Source organism: Drosophila subpulchrella, chromosome 2L, assembly GCF_014743375.2.
Source record: "Drosophila subpulchrella strain 33 F10 #4 breed RU33 chromosome 2L, RU_Dsub_v1.1 Primary Assembly, whole genome shotgun sequence".
NCBI classification, from domain to species: Eukaryota; Metazoa; Arthropoda; class Insecta; order Diptera; family Drosophilidae; genus Drosophila; species Drosophila subpulchrella.
This window is the reverse complement of record NC_050610.1, coordinates 7,401,042-7,419,962: the sequence shown is the minus strand read 5'-3', so window position 1 is coordinate 7,419,962 and position 18,921 is coordinate 7,401,042. Positions and strand designations below refer to the sequence as shown.

The 18,921-nt window shown below is 39.3% G+C and overlaps 3 protein-coding genes across 4 annotated transcripts in view; 1 reads left to right on the top strand and 2 right to left on the bottom strand.

Moving 5' to 3' along the window:
* Positions 1-86: 86 nt before the first annotated feature.
* On the bottom strand, positions 87-2,233 carry LOC119548442 (borealin). Its single transcript, XM_037855701.1, has 3 exons — positions 1,729-2,233; positions 524-938; positions 87-462 (listed from the first exon to the last, which is right to left on the bottom strand). The coding sequence occupies exons 1-3, from the start codon at positions 2,078-2,080 to the stop codon at positions 264-266; spliced, it is 966 nt and encodes a 321-aa protein (XP_037711629.1). The 5' UTR covers positions 2,081-2,233; the 3' UTR covers positions 87-263.
* A 1,906-nt stretch (positions 2,234-4,139) lies between these two features.
* On the bottom strand, positions 4,140-5,226 carry LOC119546177 (accessory gland protein Acp29AB). The gene is made up of 2 exons (XM_037852300.1): positions 4,627-5,226; positions 4,140-4,157 (listed from the first exon to the last, which is right to left on the bottom strand). Exons 1-2 carry the CDS (start codon positions 5,224-5,226, stop codon positions 4,140-4,142), a joined length of 618 nt encoding a protein of 205 aa, XP_037708228.1.
* Positions 5,227-7,868: 2,642 nt separating this feature from the next.
* LOC119546116 (guanine nucleotide-binding protein subunit gamma-e) overlaps positions 7,869-18,921 on the top strand; it is a 42,075-nt gene continuing 31,022 nt past the window's right edge. The window contains exon 1 of one of the 2 annotated variants that reach the window (XM_037852207.1): positions 7,869-8,002. The gene's annotated coding sequence lies outside the window, so the exon portion shown is untranslated. Of the gene's footprint in view, positions 8,003-8,192; positions 8,490-18,921 lie in introns of those variants that run through there. The other variant, XM_037852205.1, reaches the window with a different exon arrangement.

Genomic DNA, 18,921 nt, shown 5'->3' with positions numbered 1-18,921 from the left:
TCAGTCTTTCGCCGCTTTGCTTGAAGACGTGTAACAACCATTTTTTTTTAACCGTATATTTCACAAATTACATATAAGTCCCTGGAAACTTTGATAAACATGGAAAATGTACTTGTATTGAGACTTATGTAAATACGATACAGATTTTTATAAATGAAGACAAAATACTTGAACTACTTGGGGTGCGATGAAAACTGAACTTAACGAAACGTACTAAAATATATGATATAGAATTATATCTAGATAAGCATTTAAATTGGCAACTACTTGAATCCCGCCTGGCTGGCCTTATTCACGATCATCTGCAAGTTCTCGTGCAGTGTTTTGATCTGGTTGAGGGTGTCCTCGTCCAGGTTCTCCAGGAGATTTGACTCGACCTCGCCAGCATCCAGTTTCTTGGGCCGCAAGCTAAGAACTCCGTTTCGAATGGGTATGTTCACGTTGGCGAACTTGTCAGGCATTCTAATGGACACAAAAACATCGTTAATGATTAACTTGCGATGGGTATTTATGGAGGACTTACACTTGGGACACCATGGGGCTTCCGAACTTGGACAGGGCCACCTCGCCGGGCTTGGGATAGCGGAGGAAGGCCATCGGCGGAGTGGTTGGCGATCCCGAGCGCATCTGCTTCTGCGCCCGAGGTGTGCGATCGGCACTGAAGGCCTTTTGGCGAGAGGCCATCGGTGTGCGCATCTTGCTGCGCGAATGACGACCACTGTTTGCTACGGCACTGCTCAAAACGGACGGCGGTTTGGCCGAGTGCAGGACATTCAGATCCCCGCAAGCGGATCGACTGCGGCGTGCTCGACGAGCTCTGGCCGAATTCAGCGGTCCGGGAGTCCGCATGGCCTTCGTGGACCGCAACAGGGAGCCTGTGTGGGCGGCCAGGATGCTGCCGCCGCTGGCCCCGATGCTGCTGTCCTCTGTAAGGTAGCCTAGATACAGTGACCGGCACAGGATGTGGATGATGGGTGTGCGATTAGAGGATTAGAGTGTGCGGTGCGGAGTTAAAAAGCAAAAGTTTAGTTAGTCACAAAGCCGGACACCAGTTAGAGTAAAATAAAAGGAGCAAAATAAGAACAAGGAGGGGTGGCTGGCTTCGGAGACCGAAGGTTAAAGCACTGTTGCAAAGGATATAATATATATGTAATATCATAAAAATATTACCAAAAATAATAATTAAAAATCGTTTCTATGAAGCAGTCTCCATTTTGTCCTAGTTAAAAATATCTTTCCCAAAATTTTATTAAATGACCATAAACCTCGACGAGGCTAGTTATAGGCATAGTCGACAAAGTGGATTAAATCTATATAATCTAAGAAAAACAATGCAAAAACTACACTTATGAAGTGGATAATAATTACCCTTTAAAAATTGAATGTCACAACGAAAATGTGCAACAATTCTCTATTTTCGCAAATATATTTTAACCCCTCTGCAAATGTTTCCAAAATCATTCCGGCTCAAAGCCGGAATTACTTGGCTAGACAGTTATAAAACTCATATTCCTGGAATAAGATTGGCTTATATATCCAATGCTACGTATTAGTACCACTCAAAGGACTTATAATGAAATGGAAAATGGGAATTATTCGCTATAAATTGGCGGATAAAGATACATTTTCCAGGATTGCCATTACTTTGATCAATTTTGAAAGGTGAACCCACTGCAAAGGAGTGCTATTACTACGCATACATACTTACGCCTCGAAGGGCTAACGAACCTTCGTCATTGCGACTCCCGGTGGTCGAGGGGGCGTGGCCGTCGAGGGCGCTGCCGCTCATGGACATCGAGGCGAGCAGCTGCGTCTGGTCGCTGGCCTTGAAGTCGCTGAAGCGGTCGAGCTCCTCGAAGAGGCGCAGCACCTCGGGCATCTTGAGGTTGGCCAGCTCCTTCTGCACCTGGCCGAGCAGCGTCTTCACCTGGTGGTCGACGGCGGCCAGGAACTTGGACTCCAGCGAGTCGATGCTGATCAGGCGGGAATCCATTTTCAGCTCGTACAGGCGCACCTTCTCCTCGCGGTTGGCCACATCACGGTTGCGCTTCGAGTTCTTTGGTATCTTGGTGCGCGGCATCTTGGCGGCGGACTCTGCTTCTGCGTGGTTGGCTTATAAAAGTTAAAACTGCCCGATATTCGGTGGAATTTGTATTCTTCTGCCTAGCGTTGTCCCTTTTGCGTTTCTTTTTCGAGTTTGTCCGCTAAAATTCAAGCGTCATGGAATAGTGTGCCCAGATGGTGAAACGGTATTTCTTACAAAGTACAGGGTCAGAATAACAGAACGATAACATGAGTTGTTCACAGAGCGCCATAACAGGAGCGAAAAATACCAAATGGTATGCGCAAAACAGAATATTAACATGGATTAGCACTAGTAGTGCATTTTCAATTTATTAAAATATTAAATTATGAACAAAATAGAAAACTGAAATTGTTGACTTTAAGCCAGCCTAAAGCCTAAATAGCTTTGGCTATGGCCTATTCCTTTTGCTTTAGTTTTTAACTTTAAGGTATGTTACAAATAAATAATTAAAATATTAAATTACAAGCATTAATTACAGTTATTTCAACAACATACTCACTTCTACCTCAAAAATAAATAAAATTACTTGATAAAAGACTTTAAAATTATTATCTTACTTTATTTCGAAAAATAAAATACATCAAAAACACAATTCACAGTAGAAAATGTCGTTTTTGTTTATTCGCTGAGTGTATATCATTACCCTTGCGGTCACACTAAAAATTAACAGTGGCAGTTAGCGAGGGCAACCTCCTTTTTTAGCGAGTGCACTCTCCTTTCAATTATTTCTGAGGCCAACTAGGCTCAAATATTAGCGCGGTCATTTCAAAGTTTTCTTTTTTAAAATCTACAATGTTTATTTTAAATATAATTCGATAAGTTCATTAACAAGAGAGAAGATATTTTAAGAAATCTATCTTGTCGAGACCTTAGAAATTCCAGTTCTGCTACCGCCCAAGCAAACTTCATTATTCAGTATTTAATATAAACAAATAAATAAGAAATACATACACTGAAATAAAAACGTATACAATTTCTTGATCACTTTAAATATTTTTTCCAATTCTTTTATCCAATCCGGCTTTTATTTACTTTAAATATGAAAATATTTAATGTAACAATTATAGTTTATTTAAATTTAAAGTTTAAAAGATTTTTAATGTTAAATTAAAATTATCTGAAATAATTGATTTTTATGACCTTAATAAGATGAATAATAATGAATACAATGCAGCATTTTAGATTGTATTCTAATTTTGTCAAATTAAAATTAAGAACAAACAACAAGTTACAGAAGTCCTTTATAACGATTTTTTAAAATGCCCTAAGCCACAGACTTTTCCTTACATCCAGCTAACAAATTGAATTTGTCCCAAAAGCTTTAGTTCTCATCACTACTCTGGAATTAAAGAGTATATTTTATTTGTGACCAAGTGTTCCGATTCCTGAGTCTGATGATGTTTTAACAATTAAAACCATTCAATAGAGTTGAGCTTACTTGAATTTCAATTGGAATTGTTTAGAATGTGAGTCATCTGGTGGAGTAGTTTTCTGGTAAAAATGGAGATGGCGGATGAAGAGCCCCAAAAATTACAGCCGCAATCCTATTAGCCCGTTTCGAAAATCCCGTTCCCTGGCCATAAATTGCGCTCTGTTTGCTGGTTGCTATCTGTCTCTGCTAGTTGCACTTTGGGTCGCACACAATGGCAAGATTCTAATAAGCGTGGGTGCCACTGGGTGTGCGAATGGCCCACAAATCAAAAGCATTTTTGTCAGCATTTGGGCGGCTTCCCTGGGTGTGGGGGTGATTGAGGGGGCGTGGCTGGGCCGCCCTCACTTCTGCACGGAACGTGGACACATCCTGTGTGAGGCATTTGAAAATAATACGCACCGCCGGCTCTGCACTTGATGGTTTGCCTACCCTACACTCTACACACCCCGAAAAAAGGTAAGGCCGAAACCTTATTCCAATATCTGGATGCTTCTGTTTTTAAAGCAAGCGAAAAATTCGGAAATTATTTTTTAATTAGGGGGATACAAAAAATACCTTGTTAAACGAACTAAGAAAAAAAATCAATATTTGGAGTTTGTTTTAAAATTTGAGTAATTTATTCTACTTAATGTCATGATACTGTAAGAATTGAGGCAATTTTAATGGTATAACTTGTTTAAAATCTTGTGAAATTGGATGTGTGGGTGTGAAATTGGATTTAAAATCGAATTTATTTTGCAAATTTCGACCGCTAGTGGCATTTTCAACTACCAAGTAAAGTTTGGGTTTCTATGGGATCTAAGGGAAATAGGGGGAAGTAAAATGCGGAAGAGTTATTGTTTTCAAATAAGCTTAGATTATATTATTAAGTCGTTTGACCCGAAAGGAGTTTGAATGTTTTATTTGCTTATTTATAAAAGAAAACGATTGGAAATGTACAATGTACCAGTACATTATATATTTTATTTTTATTATTTTCTTATATTTTTAAATACAATCAATTTGTAGTTTATAATTCCCATTGGTCGGTTTGGCATATGAAGTAGTTCGCGTTCCAACAATATTCAGGGCGCATTATTCCGGTTTGTACATAAATACATCTACTGACTTGTGAATCAGTTTTGAAATTAGAATATGGCGCCACCCTGCCGGTTAGCGACGATACGAACTCGTGGTAACTTGCCATGTTGTAGATATCAATCCAGAACTTGCTAGCTCCAAATCTTGTAACGACCCCACTGAACTCACTGGCATTATAAAAAGTCGCCAGATGACCGCCCATTTGACGACATTTGTCGTATGCATCAAACCAATTTAGTGGGGTTTTTCTCTCAATGTAAAATAATCGAGATCCAATCTGTTCGAAGCGTGACTTGTCGATCCTCTGGAAAGCCTTACTTTTCTCCTGATATTCTTCCGACGTGTGCTCCATAAGATTTCGTAGCGCCTGCAGCGCGATACCCATCTTGATTTGTACCGCCCGCAATTGGTGTTCTATCAGATTCTCCAACTTGTCGATTTTCTTCTGAGTTTCAGCTTCTTTTATGGAAGTGTATGTGAACCATTGCTGCTGGTGTGCAGCAATCTGATCAATTAGCGTTGGTTGCGGAAGGGCCACTGGACTTTGGAGTTGCGAAAAGTGCTGTCCCTGAGCATGGGACTCCCAAAGATCCAAAGCAATGATGGCGTATAAGAAATACTTCAGCATATCTGGAGGTTTTAACTTGTCAGACCCAATCTTTCTGGCCAACTGATTCTAGGTTTCAGTAGTTTTTTTCGCCCCTCCTAACAAGGTAACAAACCGTCTCGAAAGCGTTTTCAAGCATTAAATATTTTAATAGAAAGGGCATATTGTGACGAATGTTTTAACAGGTTAAATGTTTTATAATATCTTAACCCAGATTGTTTTAATTTGAAGGAAGAACCAGTCTGCCCTTAAGATTCTTCTTCTGACGTGATTTCAATAAGTTTCCGTAGCGCCTGAATTTCGTTACCCATCTTGATTTGTATCGCCTGCACTTGGCTTTCTATGACACTCTCCAACTTGTCGATTTTTTGCTGAGTTTCAGTTTCTTTTTGGGAATTGTATGTGAACCATTGCTGCTGGTGTGCTGCAATCAGTTCAGCTAGCGTTGGTTGCTGATAGGCCACTGGACCTTGGCCGTGCGAAAAGGCCTGTCCTTGAGCATGCGGATCCAAAAGATCCCAAGCAAGGATGGCGTATAAAAAATACTTCAGCATGTCAGGAGGGTAACGCTTGTCTGACAACTGCTTCTAGGTAAAAGTACTTTTTGTCGCACTTTCTAATAGTGAAAAAACCATATCGAAAGCTGTGAATATATTATTATAAACTGCATATTGTGACTAATTTTTTAACATGTTGTATATTTAATATTATCCTAACCATGCGCGGATCCACGAGGGGAAATGGAGGATAGATCCCCCCACTCGGCCTAAAAAGTATATGTAACATGTATATATTCCAAATTTTTTGAATTTTATGACCCCCCTACATCTAAATTCTGGATACGCCACTCATCCTAACCCATATTGTTTTGACTCGATAAGAGTACCATACTTCTTACATAATTTTTTATTTTAATTTGTATGTAAAAACTACCCAAAATATTGTTATAAATATTTAATATTGCTTGTGACATATCGAAAGAGGTACATTTAAAGATTCCTCGAAAACGAATTATATTCATAAAGATTTTTCGTCTCTGCATACTTATCACTTTCTACGGGCTCATGACAATCGTATAATTTGAGCATTCCGTTAATTAAGTCGATTGGCTAAAAGTTTTAATTGGCTCGTTGGTCGTGCTCGCTTAAAGCCGCAAAATGGATGAGCGGTGGAGAAGGGGAGGCTGCTGTCAAACGGCATTCCCAATCGATGGCAGACTCAATATCGCACTGAAAAAGGATATGTGTGGGTATATATCCAGAGCAGATAAATTCAGCAGCAACGACAACGAAACGCAATTTCATCCGACCAAACGATGCGTTAAGCATATAAAATGCAAAACGGAAGCAGCGTTCATGGATAGATTACACAGTTTCTTACAAATGTGCGTTGCACCGCCCACTGCCCACTGACCCGCCCCCGTATTTCCCATTTTCAACGCTTTTCCTGCGTGTCTGCAACTGTTGCATATTGCAGTGCGTGCGTTGCCTTTATTGTCCCGATGTTAATGGAAACACCTGCTCGCGGCGGAGAAGTCAGCGCCGGAGTCCATGAACGAGTGCCATTGTGGGTGAAATCTGGAGGGATGGCGGGGGTATTCCTGAATCGCCCTTAAGCTGCGTCACTATCTCCTTGTCGGATGGCAGAAGGATGTACCAGGGATGACATCGTTTGCGAGCGTTTTCAGGTAATGCTGGCGAGAGATAGATTTCCATTCCACAAAGTGCTGCTGGTAAAAGTGTTTCTGTGTCAGCTGTTGATGGGGACCGAATGCACTGCAGTCGTACCAAAAAATTAATGATAGGATCTTATCAATTACCTAAAACATATTTTTTCAAAAATGCGTGGGTGACACACGAATTACCAGTGTTGGTAGATCACTTTTAAATTAACACACCTAAAGTATGCAACAATATATTTTGAGCTCAGAAGTACGCTGAATTCATTCAGAAAATAACTATCTTATCTCTGTATTTACTGCATACTTTTAGACACCTAAATATTATTAATATTAAATACTAAGTGCATACAAATTTTCGAAAGCTAAAAACTCAATATATTTATTTAATTTGAAATTAAAAAATTATTTTTATATTTAGGTGTCTAAAAGTATGCAATACTTTTAAATATTGTCTGGCCAGGATAATAATAATAAAAAATAAATAGATTTATTGGCGCGGAAATTATTTTTCGTGATTCAAATACTAAAGAACCTTAATTTGGAGAAGCTTAAGCTAGGAAAGTTTGACTGTAAAAGAAGAAATTAGCTTACTTATGATCGAATTTATAGTAGTTGAAAGACCCACAATCCCGGAAGTGAACTAAGGAAGTTGGAGTTTATGGCCTTTCCATAAAACCCTCCAGGTTAATGAGCGCCAAGAGGGCGAGTGGTTCAATTGAATTGTGTGCTGTAAGTTGGGCAAACCAATTAAAATTTCGACTGGCCGTTTCGGTGGCGATAAAGAAAGAATAGAAAAAGAATGGGCATTTTCCGCCCGTTCAACCCCTTTGGCACAGGTGTTAACGAATTCCACTCGTTCCCCGTGCACTCCAAAAGTGCACTTTGCACTCACTCAAGAATTCACTCGAGGCAGCCCACGTTCCACTTCCACTCGTTCCTCGGGGACTCACCGTGCGCCTTGGCGTATGCAACGCATTTCAGTCGCTTGTGGGAGGCAGTTGCATTCGATTGCCAGCATTTTCAACGGAAGCAAGCGGAAAAGCCAGAGAGCAGCGGAAAAGCGGAGCCGAGAGAACGAGAGCGAGCGGAGAGGGAGACGCAGAGCACATTTCGCTGGTTGGTCTGGGTCTTCATTCGACACATTTTCCTTCAGTTTTCCTTCCTTCGGCAGCGACACCGCTAGCCGTCGCTTATTTTTCCGTTCTGTTATTGTTGGCCTTTGTTTATTAGTGCTTGTCTGCGCTGCGAGCGGTTCTCGTAATTGAAACGAGAGCGACATAATTAAATTAAAATTTACTCGCACACAGTAGCACACTAGCATCGATAGACGGGCCAACTAATCACATTACCAGCCATCAGCCAACAGCCATCAGCCAACAGCCATCAGCCACCAAGCCATCGTCAGTCGGAAACCGAATCGCAAGACTCACAGTTCGCATTGCATACTTTTTGGCGCGCTCCGAAATAAACACACCAGTACCCACACCAATACACTACACTACACTAACACACAATCAGGCTCGGTTGCTGCGAGTGTGTGTGTGAGTGCTTTCTCCAGTCGCCCATCCTGCGAAGCGACAACATTCATCAACTCTTGTGTCTGGTGAGTTGACATAAAAGACAATAGCAATGCTGGCAATAAAAGGCGAATTTCCAAGAAAAGTGCTTGGGGCAGCTCAGGGTTTTGGAAATATTCGGTGTGAAAATGACAACTAACATCATGAAGTTCAAGCTTCTGGTCACTAAAGGTCTTAGATGTGAACACAGCAAGAAAAACTCATTTGAGGAAGATCACTTCTGAGAATAGTTTAAATATTCTGTTTTAAAGAGCTTTAAATGGGGATATTAGCATTGGGTTTATAAGTGATCAGTAGAAATCGAAAGATATTTATAATTTTTTTTGAGATTCAATGAGTACATTCTTCTCTACATTTATGTAATATAGTAAAATTATATCTTGAATAGTTTTTTTTTATCATAAATTATAGATTTTCTTTATCTATATCTATATTACTATTGGTTTGGCATGTGTACTTTGTGTTCCTCAGGGTATTCTTCAAAAAGAGGTTATATAAATTTTCATTTCTAATTCGATGGTTTCAAAATAGTTAATAAAACATGTCACGTTACTCTCTAACTTACTTTTATCTATTACCCTAAGCCTGTAGTATTAATAACTTTAATGAATTCACATAACAGAAGCTATTCTTCTCCTCATCGAACTTTGCTATAAGCATTTCAATATCAACTATAGCAAGGTATTTTTCGTGGCTGCTTTCCAGTTGAGCGGCTTTGAGTATCGATCATAAAAATTCACTTTCATCTCGATGGAATCGAATTTGTTGCTGCCGTGAATACCTAAAATTTGGTCACCGAGAGCCATAATAATAAAAACCTCTCTGCTGGACATATAAACGACAATATAATTTCTAGAAATGAATAATGGACTTTTAACAAGAAAGGAAGTTAACTTCGGAAGCCGATGTTTGTATACCCTTGCAGTTATAATTATTAAATTTTTAAAATACAAAAATGATATTCCCAATAGTCCCAATAGATAATATGTCAAAAACATCTAAGCTATAATTTGTTTCATATTATTTTCCCACCAATTTTCCGATCGTTCCTATGGCAGCTATATGATATAGTCGTCCGATTTTGGTAAAATTAAATTCGAAATTCAAAACTAATTAAATTTAATTTAATTAAATTTGTTTCCTATTATTTTTCCAACAATTTTCCGATCGTTCCTATGGCAGCTATATGATATAGTCGTCCAATTTCGATAAAATTTAATTCGAAATTCAAAACTAATTAAAAAATGTTATTTCCAAGCTTATGAGGTTATATGTTAAAAAACACCAAAGTTATAATTTTTAAGAAATTTTTTACCGATTATTCCTATGGGAGCTGTAAGATATACATAGTTGTTCGATCCGGCTGGTTCCGACTTATATACTACCTGCAAAAGATATACGACTTTTGAGAAAGTTTCAGCCCGATGGCTTCAAAACTGAGAGACTAGTTTGCGTAAAAACGGACGGGCAGACGGACAGACGGACAGACGGACAGACGGACATGGCTAGATCGACTCGTCAAGTCATGCTGATCAAGAATATATATACTTTATGGGGTCGGAAACGTATCCTTCACTGCGTTTCAAACTTCTGACTGAAATCAATATACCCTCTGCAAGGGTATACAAATTAGTATGTTTTTTTGCAGGGGTTGGAAGCTAATGACTTTATTTAATAATCGGTCTCTAATTTTTAAATGGGTGCTATACAACTTAATAAGTGGGGTAAAACTTTATGAATATTATTAGTTTCTAAGAGACAAATGCATATCCTACATTGCACGAAATCGATATACCCTTTTGCTCAAGGATTAATGGGTATAAAAACAATGACATCGGGGGAAGTATTAACCCGTAGGCTTCCTTTGTCTCGCTTAACATCGCCGTGACTCGTTGTGAAACAAGTGAACCGAAATTGTCATTCATCCGGGGATCGATGATCCCATGCAAAATCCGGGCACCACCCATCCACCCCTCTTAATGTTTCTGCCCATCCTTGACCAGCCGAAAGCATCTGTGGTTAATGTGCGACAATTGTTCGATTTTCCTGCCCGTGTCCGCAATTGCAATTTACCGCGTTGTAATTATTTTACTTGCATGCATTATTATTTTTTTTAGCACAACTGCAATTATGAGGATTTTTTGCATCAATTTAAAAACTGTTTCGTAAAATGTAATGTCATTACTTGCCTTTCCGCGTTGCTGGCCGGTTAAATTGAACAAATCATTTCTGTTTGCATGCTAAATTGGATGATTGAATTGCATGTGCATTAAATACGTGTTGTTTCACCGCTTTGGAAAGAACTCCCCCCAACAACCCATCGAAATTGCCCGAACAACGCAATCACATTCGCTCACAACTCGCATTTGTCGCGCTTCAATTATAGTGGAAAATATTTGCATTCCAACGCATTGGGCAGGGGCGGGGAAAGGGAAAATCATGAAGGGATATTTGCCTACGTGCCATTCGAAGGATATTCCAACGAGGTCCTTTAGGTAGGGGCCTCAACGTGGGCTTTGCATTTCGCATTTGTGTCCATTGTCCGTTTAAGCACGAGATCGGAATTATGTATGCTCCGTTTAATAATTAATTAAAAGGGGAAAAATTAAACACGATGCAACGTATTTATTTCATTTTTGTCGGTTCTGCGTGACACCATGGCATTTGAAATCCAACTGGTTTAAAAATTCCTTGGGGACATTGCTTATATAAAACTAAAAAAATCTTTAAATACTTAATGCGTTTTGATTTTTAATTAATTGCCAACATAAATAATAAAATATTTTCAATTCCTTATTATTTTCTTCCTTCTGAAAAAATCATAAATATAAATTTACCTACATCCAATCTCATCCCCATTTAAAATTGCATTTCCTTTTATGCAGTTCGTGCATATTGCTTCTTCTGAGCACGACAAGTGGAAAATTCACTTTACAAAATCCTCCGACAAAAACGTATACATAATTTAATAGAATATTATTTTCTGCTGAGACGGCAGGCGGCAGATGGCCAATGGCCGAGCCACGATAATGCATAGATAATGCGGCAGACTGCAGAATCCGTTTCCATCTAACCTTCCCGATTTTCCACCTCCTCCCCACCATTATTGCACAGAGTGAACCAGATGAAAAACTGCATTTTCTGGGGTTCCGGTTCTCCTACTGCATCAACAAATTATAATTGCAGGGGCTCCTCCAGCTTGGTTGGTAGTTTGAATACGGATGAGAAAAGGGGGGCGGTACCGGTCAGTTTCAGCGTGCGTTGGCAAAAGTCGTAAAGAGTCCTCCACTCTCACCACCCATCTTTTGGAGGGAATCGCCGACAAGAGCCTGGACAAGTTGACGTTTTTGGTCCGCGACTCCGGTGCTTTCCACTCCTTTCTCCCACTATTTTCTCGCCGGAGAAAGTATGTTAATAAAAATTTTAATTTATCGCCAGGCATAAAAAGTGGTAAAGTGCTGGGCAGGCAGCCCTTCGCTTTCCCCATCGTTAGCGGGCTGGGATATTTTCATATTTTCCCTTTTTATATTCCCTGTGTGCTTCAACACGCACAAAACGCGTTCGTTGGCATCGCCATCGTAGAGCCCTCAATGACCTCTACAGTCAGACGAATATTTGATTCTTGATATAATTTTAAAACCTTTAAGAACATTAAAAGCACAAAATAAATTGGCAAAATATGCGGACAAAAATAAATAATAATGGAACTATTTGAAATCTCTTTGAAATTTAATATAAGGTGCCTAAAAGTATGCAGTGTATAAGGGATAGTCATCTTTCTGAAAGACTTCATTGTACTTCATATTTTACAATATATTGTTGCACACTTTTAGACACCTAAATAAAACTTATTGGGCTATACAAAATTTTCATAGTAATAATGTAACTTCTTATGAAAATGATTTAATTTTGATAAATTTGTTTTCTTTTATTTTTTAATTAAATATGAAATATAAGTAAATTCAAATTAGTATCTTTTCGAGTGCATTTCCTCTTCGTCAGTCGTGTTGACGGTGTCAGTGACGCCCTCGTCCACTTAGGAATAACCTCCCCACCGAGCGGGCGCCTCATCGATAATAGTTTCAAGAGTTTTTCGGCCAAGCAAAATAGAAATGCACGCCGAGTGCCGTCTGCAGATCCCCCAGTCCCCCAATTATAACCCACCCCCCCCATCGCCGCCTCTTGAAAAACGCCCCTCGGCGAAAGTAACGCAACATGGGGCGTGGCAGAGAGGAATCCACTTCAAAGTTCGATTTTCTGTATTGGAAATTGGCGTGCATTAGTTTCAGACTTTTCCAAGAGCTTCTGCGGGGAGATGATGAAGGGGTGGTTTTGGAGGTTTTGAGGGAAGTTCAGAACGATATCTATTCAATTTTAATTTGAATACCTTTTCCGTGGCTTTAATTATAAACTTATATGAAGATATTTTCTATTTTAATTAGCAAAATTAAATCAACTTTTAAATAAGCGCAGAATTGGTATCGTCTTATTAAATACACTGGTATTTGGTCTATTGATTAGATTAGAAATGTCAACTAAATTCTTACTTGAAAAATGCTATACCTATTCGATTCGAACAGAAACCAATTAATCAGAATTAACTGCACTTATCTATAGATTTTCAGATTTCCATTTGCCTAGACTAGCATTACCACTCTTGTCCAAATGGAATCCCATAAATAGGCTCTTCCATCTGGCTGACTGCACACATTTTTCCCTGGCAGCTCCATCACAGGGCGGTGGTGCACATAAAACTGAACTGAGATACATAGGCCCTAAAATTGTGTCAGCTCGTAAATTGCGTTGGCTAATAAACTCGTGTTGTTCAGTTGGCCCCGTCGCATTATAAATAACCCACGCGACATGGGTCTGGATTTCCAGCCACCAACTCCCCGAACCACTTACCCGTCCACCGCACAATCCACAAATGCGACTATAAGCGGAAGTGCAGGCACAAAATTTGCTCCCGACCATCCGCCTTCCGGTTTCCGTGCGGTGTCTCTTTCTTTTCCTCCTCCTCCGTCTCTTTCTAGTCCGGGTGCACCGTAGCAGAAGTTTGATAAATTAAATTTTACAACCCTCTACTCGAATTGCGACATTTCGTGGCGTATTTTCTTTTCTTCCCTAACCAACTATTAGAAAATGTAATAATAAAATATTTAATGACCACCTCTTTCGGGCAGAGCAAACAATCGTGAGCGGTTCTAGATAAATGTTGAATGACCAATGGAAAGGTTATACTTTCCTTTATTTTTTTAAAGAAATATCAAAGAACTTTCTTTCTTTAATGAAAATGTATTGGCTAGTATGTGTCATTAAACTTTAATAATATATAATTAAGGTGCTTAAGTACCGTAAATTTATTAAGAAATTAGATAAATGTATAGACTAAAAGGGTAATATAATATTATAATGAACTGCAATTTCAAGCTCAGTTCGTTTTTCCATATAATTTAATTTCAATAAATAAATATAATGCCCAGTCGATTAATTATATTCATTTGTCTTCCCATTTAAATGAACAAATTAAACCTTTGAAAAAGAAAAATAGGATTATCGCTTCCGTTTTAGTTTGGTCGAATTAAAACCATTAATTGCGCCTGGCTAAAATACGTTCAATTTGCCTGTTTTCCGCTTAACTGGATTTTTAATTGCTATTTGTGCAACACATTAGAAGGATCCGCCAACACTAGCTACCGAGTAACTCACACAAGCAAAGTGTTTTCCACACGGACTGGAGGTGCAAACTGGCAATAGAAAAATACGAAAAAATGTGTAACGGCATAATTTAGCATCAACGCCTTTCAAAGTAGGCCAAAATACATAATCAGGGGGCGTGGCTGAACATGGCAAGCGGAAAAACCCAGAAATTGCACCGAATAAAAATTGCAAAAATGGCGGAGAAGAAATGATTGTAACTGGGAATAGGAAGGAAGTGAAAAAAATCGGCTGCAAAATTATACGAGGCGGCGTTCGCACACAGCTGCAATTTTATTCCTTTGCATGTGTGTGTGTATTTGTGTGCAGGTGGCAGCTATGTGTAGGTGTGTGTGTGCGTGTGTATGTGGGAGTCGGGTCCTGGTCTACAGATAATTTCTTTGCCTTTCCACATTGCAGCGACGAGCATTTTCCCAATGTATTTTTCGCAAAGTTTCCGGTACGCTCGGCAGCAAATTTATTGAACCATGAAATGTTTGTGTACGTGTCCTGGCCGAAGGATAGAAGCTGACAAGCGGTGTCCCGGCGATGGGGATGGGTTTTGGGGGAGTTTTCCGGACCGGATCGTCGGAGGCTGCCATAGAGTCACCTCCGTTGGGGGAAGCCAAGGAGGGACTTTTGGCGGGTGGCAGGGCCACTGTTACTCTCGAGTTGTTATTTTGCCATCGTTTACCCGGTAAAATGCTACCCTTGGGAGATACCCTAAAAATATTGTCGTACAACTTCTGATTAAAAATTTAGAGGCTTTCAAATCGAAATTAATTTGGCAGAATTTCATTAGGTCAATATACCAATACCAAGACTTACAATTTAAATGCCCAAAATAACAAGGTAAATATTTTTTTTTTTTTTTTTTCTAATTTCTAGTCATTTTTATGGTAAAATATTCCATTTATAAGATTTTAAACAAGTTGGATGAACCTCACGGTCAAAATAAACCAACATTAAATTATGAAAAACATGTGAGAGCTGGCAATCTATGCCAAAAAAACACTAACATATATATTTTAGAATGTGTTTGACAATGGTATTTATTATCAAACGAAGGTTTTACATCTTAGTACTATATTATGGTTCAAACAATATAAGAAAATATACCAATACCAAAAAAGTTTGGAGTATTTCATGGACATAATAAAGGAACACTGAAGAATGATAAACCTTTTAGTGATTTACCATTTAAAAGCCATTAAATAAGTAAGCTAATATGATTTATGGTGTTTTTAAACTAAAGAAAGTTCCCAATTTTTTATTCATTTTGAGTTATAAAATGTATAAAACGTATTTCCCTGTAATGATTTTAAGCAAAGTCATTTGTAAATGCCCATAAAATTAGTGTTTGGCTTATAGTAAAATTAAGTTAGTTTGCATAAGCTATTAAATAATCGAAAACACAAATTGCTTTCATAAAATCAATTGATTAGAACCTATTATAATTCAGATTAAGTTAAAAGTTTCATGTAAGCAAGTCTTGGGCTATGATGATGCCCGTAGGGTATATCCAGGGTAGGAATTCCCAGGCTGATTTCGTTGGCTTCGGCGAGAGTTTTCACTTGTTAGTTGTTGTCTTATTGCTTATTTGCTCAAGTTCTTTGCTCTGCCTCGGCTCCTTGGGTTTCTCCATGGCTCGCGTGCAAACTTTGCATTACTTTCACCGTTTCTCACCCCTTCTGTAAACCAACTCCCGATATCCATCCAACAATTCCCGAAAAGGCGACCCTCTGCAGCACGTAGCTGCTTTGTTTTTGCTTTGAAAAATATTTAGTTGAACTTTTATTTAACGCATCAATGGCCACTTGGCTATTGGCTTCAGCTGTGGAATCGACTTTGAACGGATTCAGAAGCTCCTTTTGTTGGTTTCGAGGGGAAAAACCAGAGAGGGTCCCTTGGTTTTCGCTGGGTTTTCCTCACTTTAAGCTGCATTTTCTGTTATTTTTCTTGCTGTTGTATCTGTTACTGCCGCATGGCTCATAATTTTTCATTGCTGTCGGAGTTTCCCTCCGGCTTACCCTTCCGTGCCATGAAAAATTGATGCCAGTTTCGATTTGATTGGATTTGAAATGCTATCGAAGTATATTGAATTGCTTTTGCCGGGGGGTTTGGTGATGGGCTGCGATTGGGGATTGGGTGCTGCAATCAGGGGTTAATAGTTGCTGGCTGACATTGAAGTTGCTCGGATTTTCCCAGCTTGGCGGTAATTGCTCTACGGATTTATTTAAACACTTCCCCCAAGGAGTCTTGGGCCTCAGGTTGTTCACAGGTGATTAATTCAAGTTCTAACTCGTTTGAGTGGCTTCATGTTGACCAGATTTGTACGATAAAGTGCTGAGAAAATGTGCTTGCAAATTGTGTTTCTTGTGTGTGTGTGAATGGGAAACTGATATGCGGAATTATTGAGACATTTTTGACAAGGTAATGGCCGGATTAAACGATTACCAATGACAGGCGGGCATTTTCGCAGCCGTTTGAACTATTTAAACGAGAGCCCTTAAAGTAATTCACACTTCACTAACTTTTAACTACTTCACTTAACCACTTCCAACCGAAAAAAATACAGGAATTGCACAAAAGTAGAGCAGCGAACTCCATTCATTAGCAAATCCCTGCCGGGAGTCCACTTTGAGCCACTATTTTCAGGCCCAGTGCTGCTTGGCTAATTCAATTAAACGCGGTGAATTTTTTTCCACCTCCTCTGAGGCGCGTTTTGAACTCAGGCTGGGCTTGCTCCGGACTTGTTCACCTATTGATCGCCCATTCAATTATTTGCGTCGTCATTCAGCCGTGGTCAGGGGCGGTGGGGAAGGGGGGTGGGCCAATAGGACGGCCTTCAGCCCACTCTTCTGTTAACAAAAATGCCAGACAAAGGCGCCAATCCCGGCCCCACCAAACCATCCGGATAATGCAACTTGGCATTTCTATGGGTGCCTCGACATCGTTGCCGTGGCATTGCTTGGCACTATATCAAATCCACATCAACCCCCCGCCCTTAGGAAGCGCCACCCACCGCCCAACCGCCCAACCGCCCCCTGGCCACGCCCCCTCTGTGCGTTGCGCTTTTCGGTTGTTCCAATTTTCAGCTCGGCATTTTGGAAAGCGGGAAAAGCTGTTTGGGGAATTCTTGGCCAGGGGGCTGAGAAAAACTGCCGTAAACTAAATTCAATTAGGTTTTTTCACTCTCTGTCTATCTCTCTCTCGCTCTCTGGCTCATCTATCTCCCTTCCTCTTGGATCTGTCACAATGGATTTGCATAGTCGAATGGTCGAGAAGGAATTTGGGAGATTGGCTAGTAACATTTGTAACATGTGAAAAGGGAAAAATTGATTTGATTAAATGTTGCCGGGCAACAAGTGTGTTCTATTTTCCCACCTTCCCAAAAAGGGGCGTGAAGTGATTGTGGGGCGTGGCTCCGATTTTTTGCCAACGCTTCAATTGCATTGTGCGTGATTGACTGATTTAATGAAGCTGATGGTGGAGGGTTTTTTACATTTAACATTTGCAAATCGAGTAGATTTTTAAATAGATCGTAAAATTAAGATATTCATGAATAAACATGAGTATTATAAACCCGATTAGTGCATTTTCTTACTATTTAATTACAACATGCAGTCAAAACTCGAAAATGGACCTGCAAATGAAAGTATCTTCTGGATAATTCAAACAATTTCTCAATAACCATTTATAATTAACAGCAAGTAAGGCGTAATCACAACATCTAATTCATTCCTGTAATAGACATATGAACTCATTACATTCTGAGCTTCCTAAAATACCTGCAATTGAAATATACCTCTGTATGTAACAGTGAGCTAAGATATTATCTAAGTAATTGAAATACTGAAGCTTAAAATTGTTATATTACAAATTCATAAGTAATTGATTGAGGTGCAACTCAGGCTTTTAGCATTGTGTTTAAAGCTTGTGCTCTTTCCCTTCTGTTTTCAACAAAGCTCTATTAATTAAATTTTAAATAAATGGATTCGCACAAAAATAGAAGTTAAAGCCCACACAAACTGCATACATAACCCAGGCGCACTCAATTAAAAATCTACAAAATGATTTTTCAGGCATCCTATGACTCCTAAACTAGAATCAAAAGACTGTTCACTCCCATCTTGTATCTTTCCCCCTCTTTTTGCATCCATCTGTTTTACTCTTCGGTTATATATGGTTTTGTGTGTGGGAGATTTGCTAAATTTATGGCTGAGCTTTAAGTAAATTGTATCGGACTTAAATCTAAGCACTCGACAGAAGCCGACAGACCACTAACTAAATGGCTCTCTACCTGGACGGGTTTTTGTGTTTTAGTATTTGAGTACAGACACTGAAAAATATTATATTCTTTCAAGGCTCTAGGAAATGTTATGATTATTTTGGTTAACATCTTATAAGTAATTGCCATTGTAACTCAGCTATGCCTCTTGTGTTTTTTTAAGGATGTACCATGCACAAATAAATTAAATTTGTTGCAGTGCAGGTTTTTGAGTCTGTGTTGTGAAGAAAAACACAACCAAATCCGGCGACCGCGCAGCTGTTTGTTGTACTTTGCTGCATACTTTGTGGCGCACTTAAATATGCAGACACACACACAATCACAAGCTGGCACAGTCTGACACGCACACAGACGCAGAAACCAAGCTGCAGTCTGCAATGTAATTCATTTTTGACATACGCAACGTGCAGAAGGTAGGGGGAGGAGAAGAAGGGGAACGGAATGGAAAAGCGTTTTACTCTTAATATAGA

Bases quoted from the DNA above. Each gene is read 5' to 3' on its own strand.
- LOC119548442 (XM_037855701.1), bottom strand. From the start codon at position 2,080: ATGCCGCGCACCAAGATACCAAAGAACTCGAAGCGCAACCGTGATGTG. The intron at 939-1,728 runs GTTCGTTAGCCC...CACTGTATCTAG, and splicing joins CGGGAGTCGCAATGACGAAG to GCTACCTTACAGAGGACAGC. The intron at 463-523 runs GTAAGTCCTCCA...TGTGTCCATTAG, and splicing joins AGCCCCATGGTGTCCCAAGT to AATGCCTGACAAGTTCGCCA.
- LOC119546177 (XM_037852300.1), bottom strand. From the start codon at position 5,226: ATGCTGAAGTATTTCTTATACGCCATCATTGCTTTGGATCTTTGGGAG.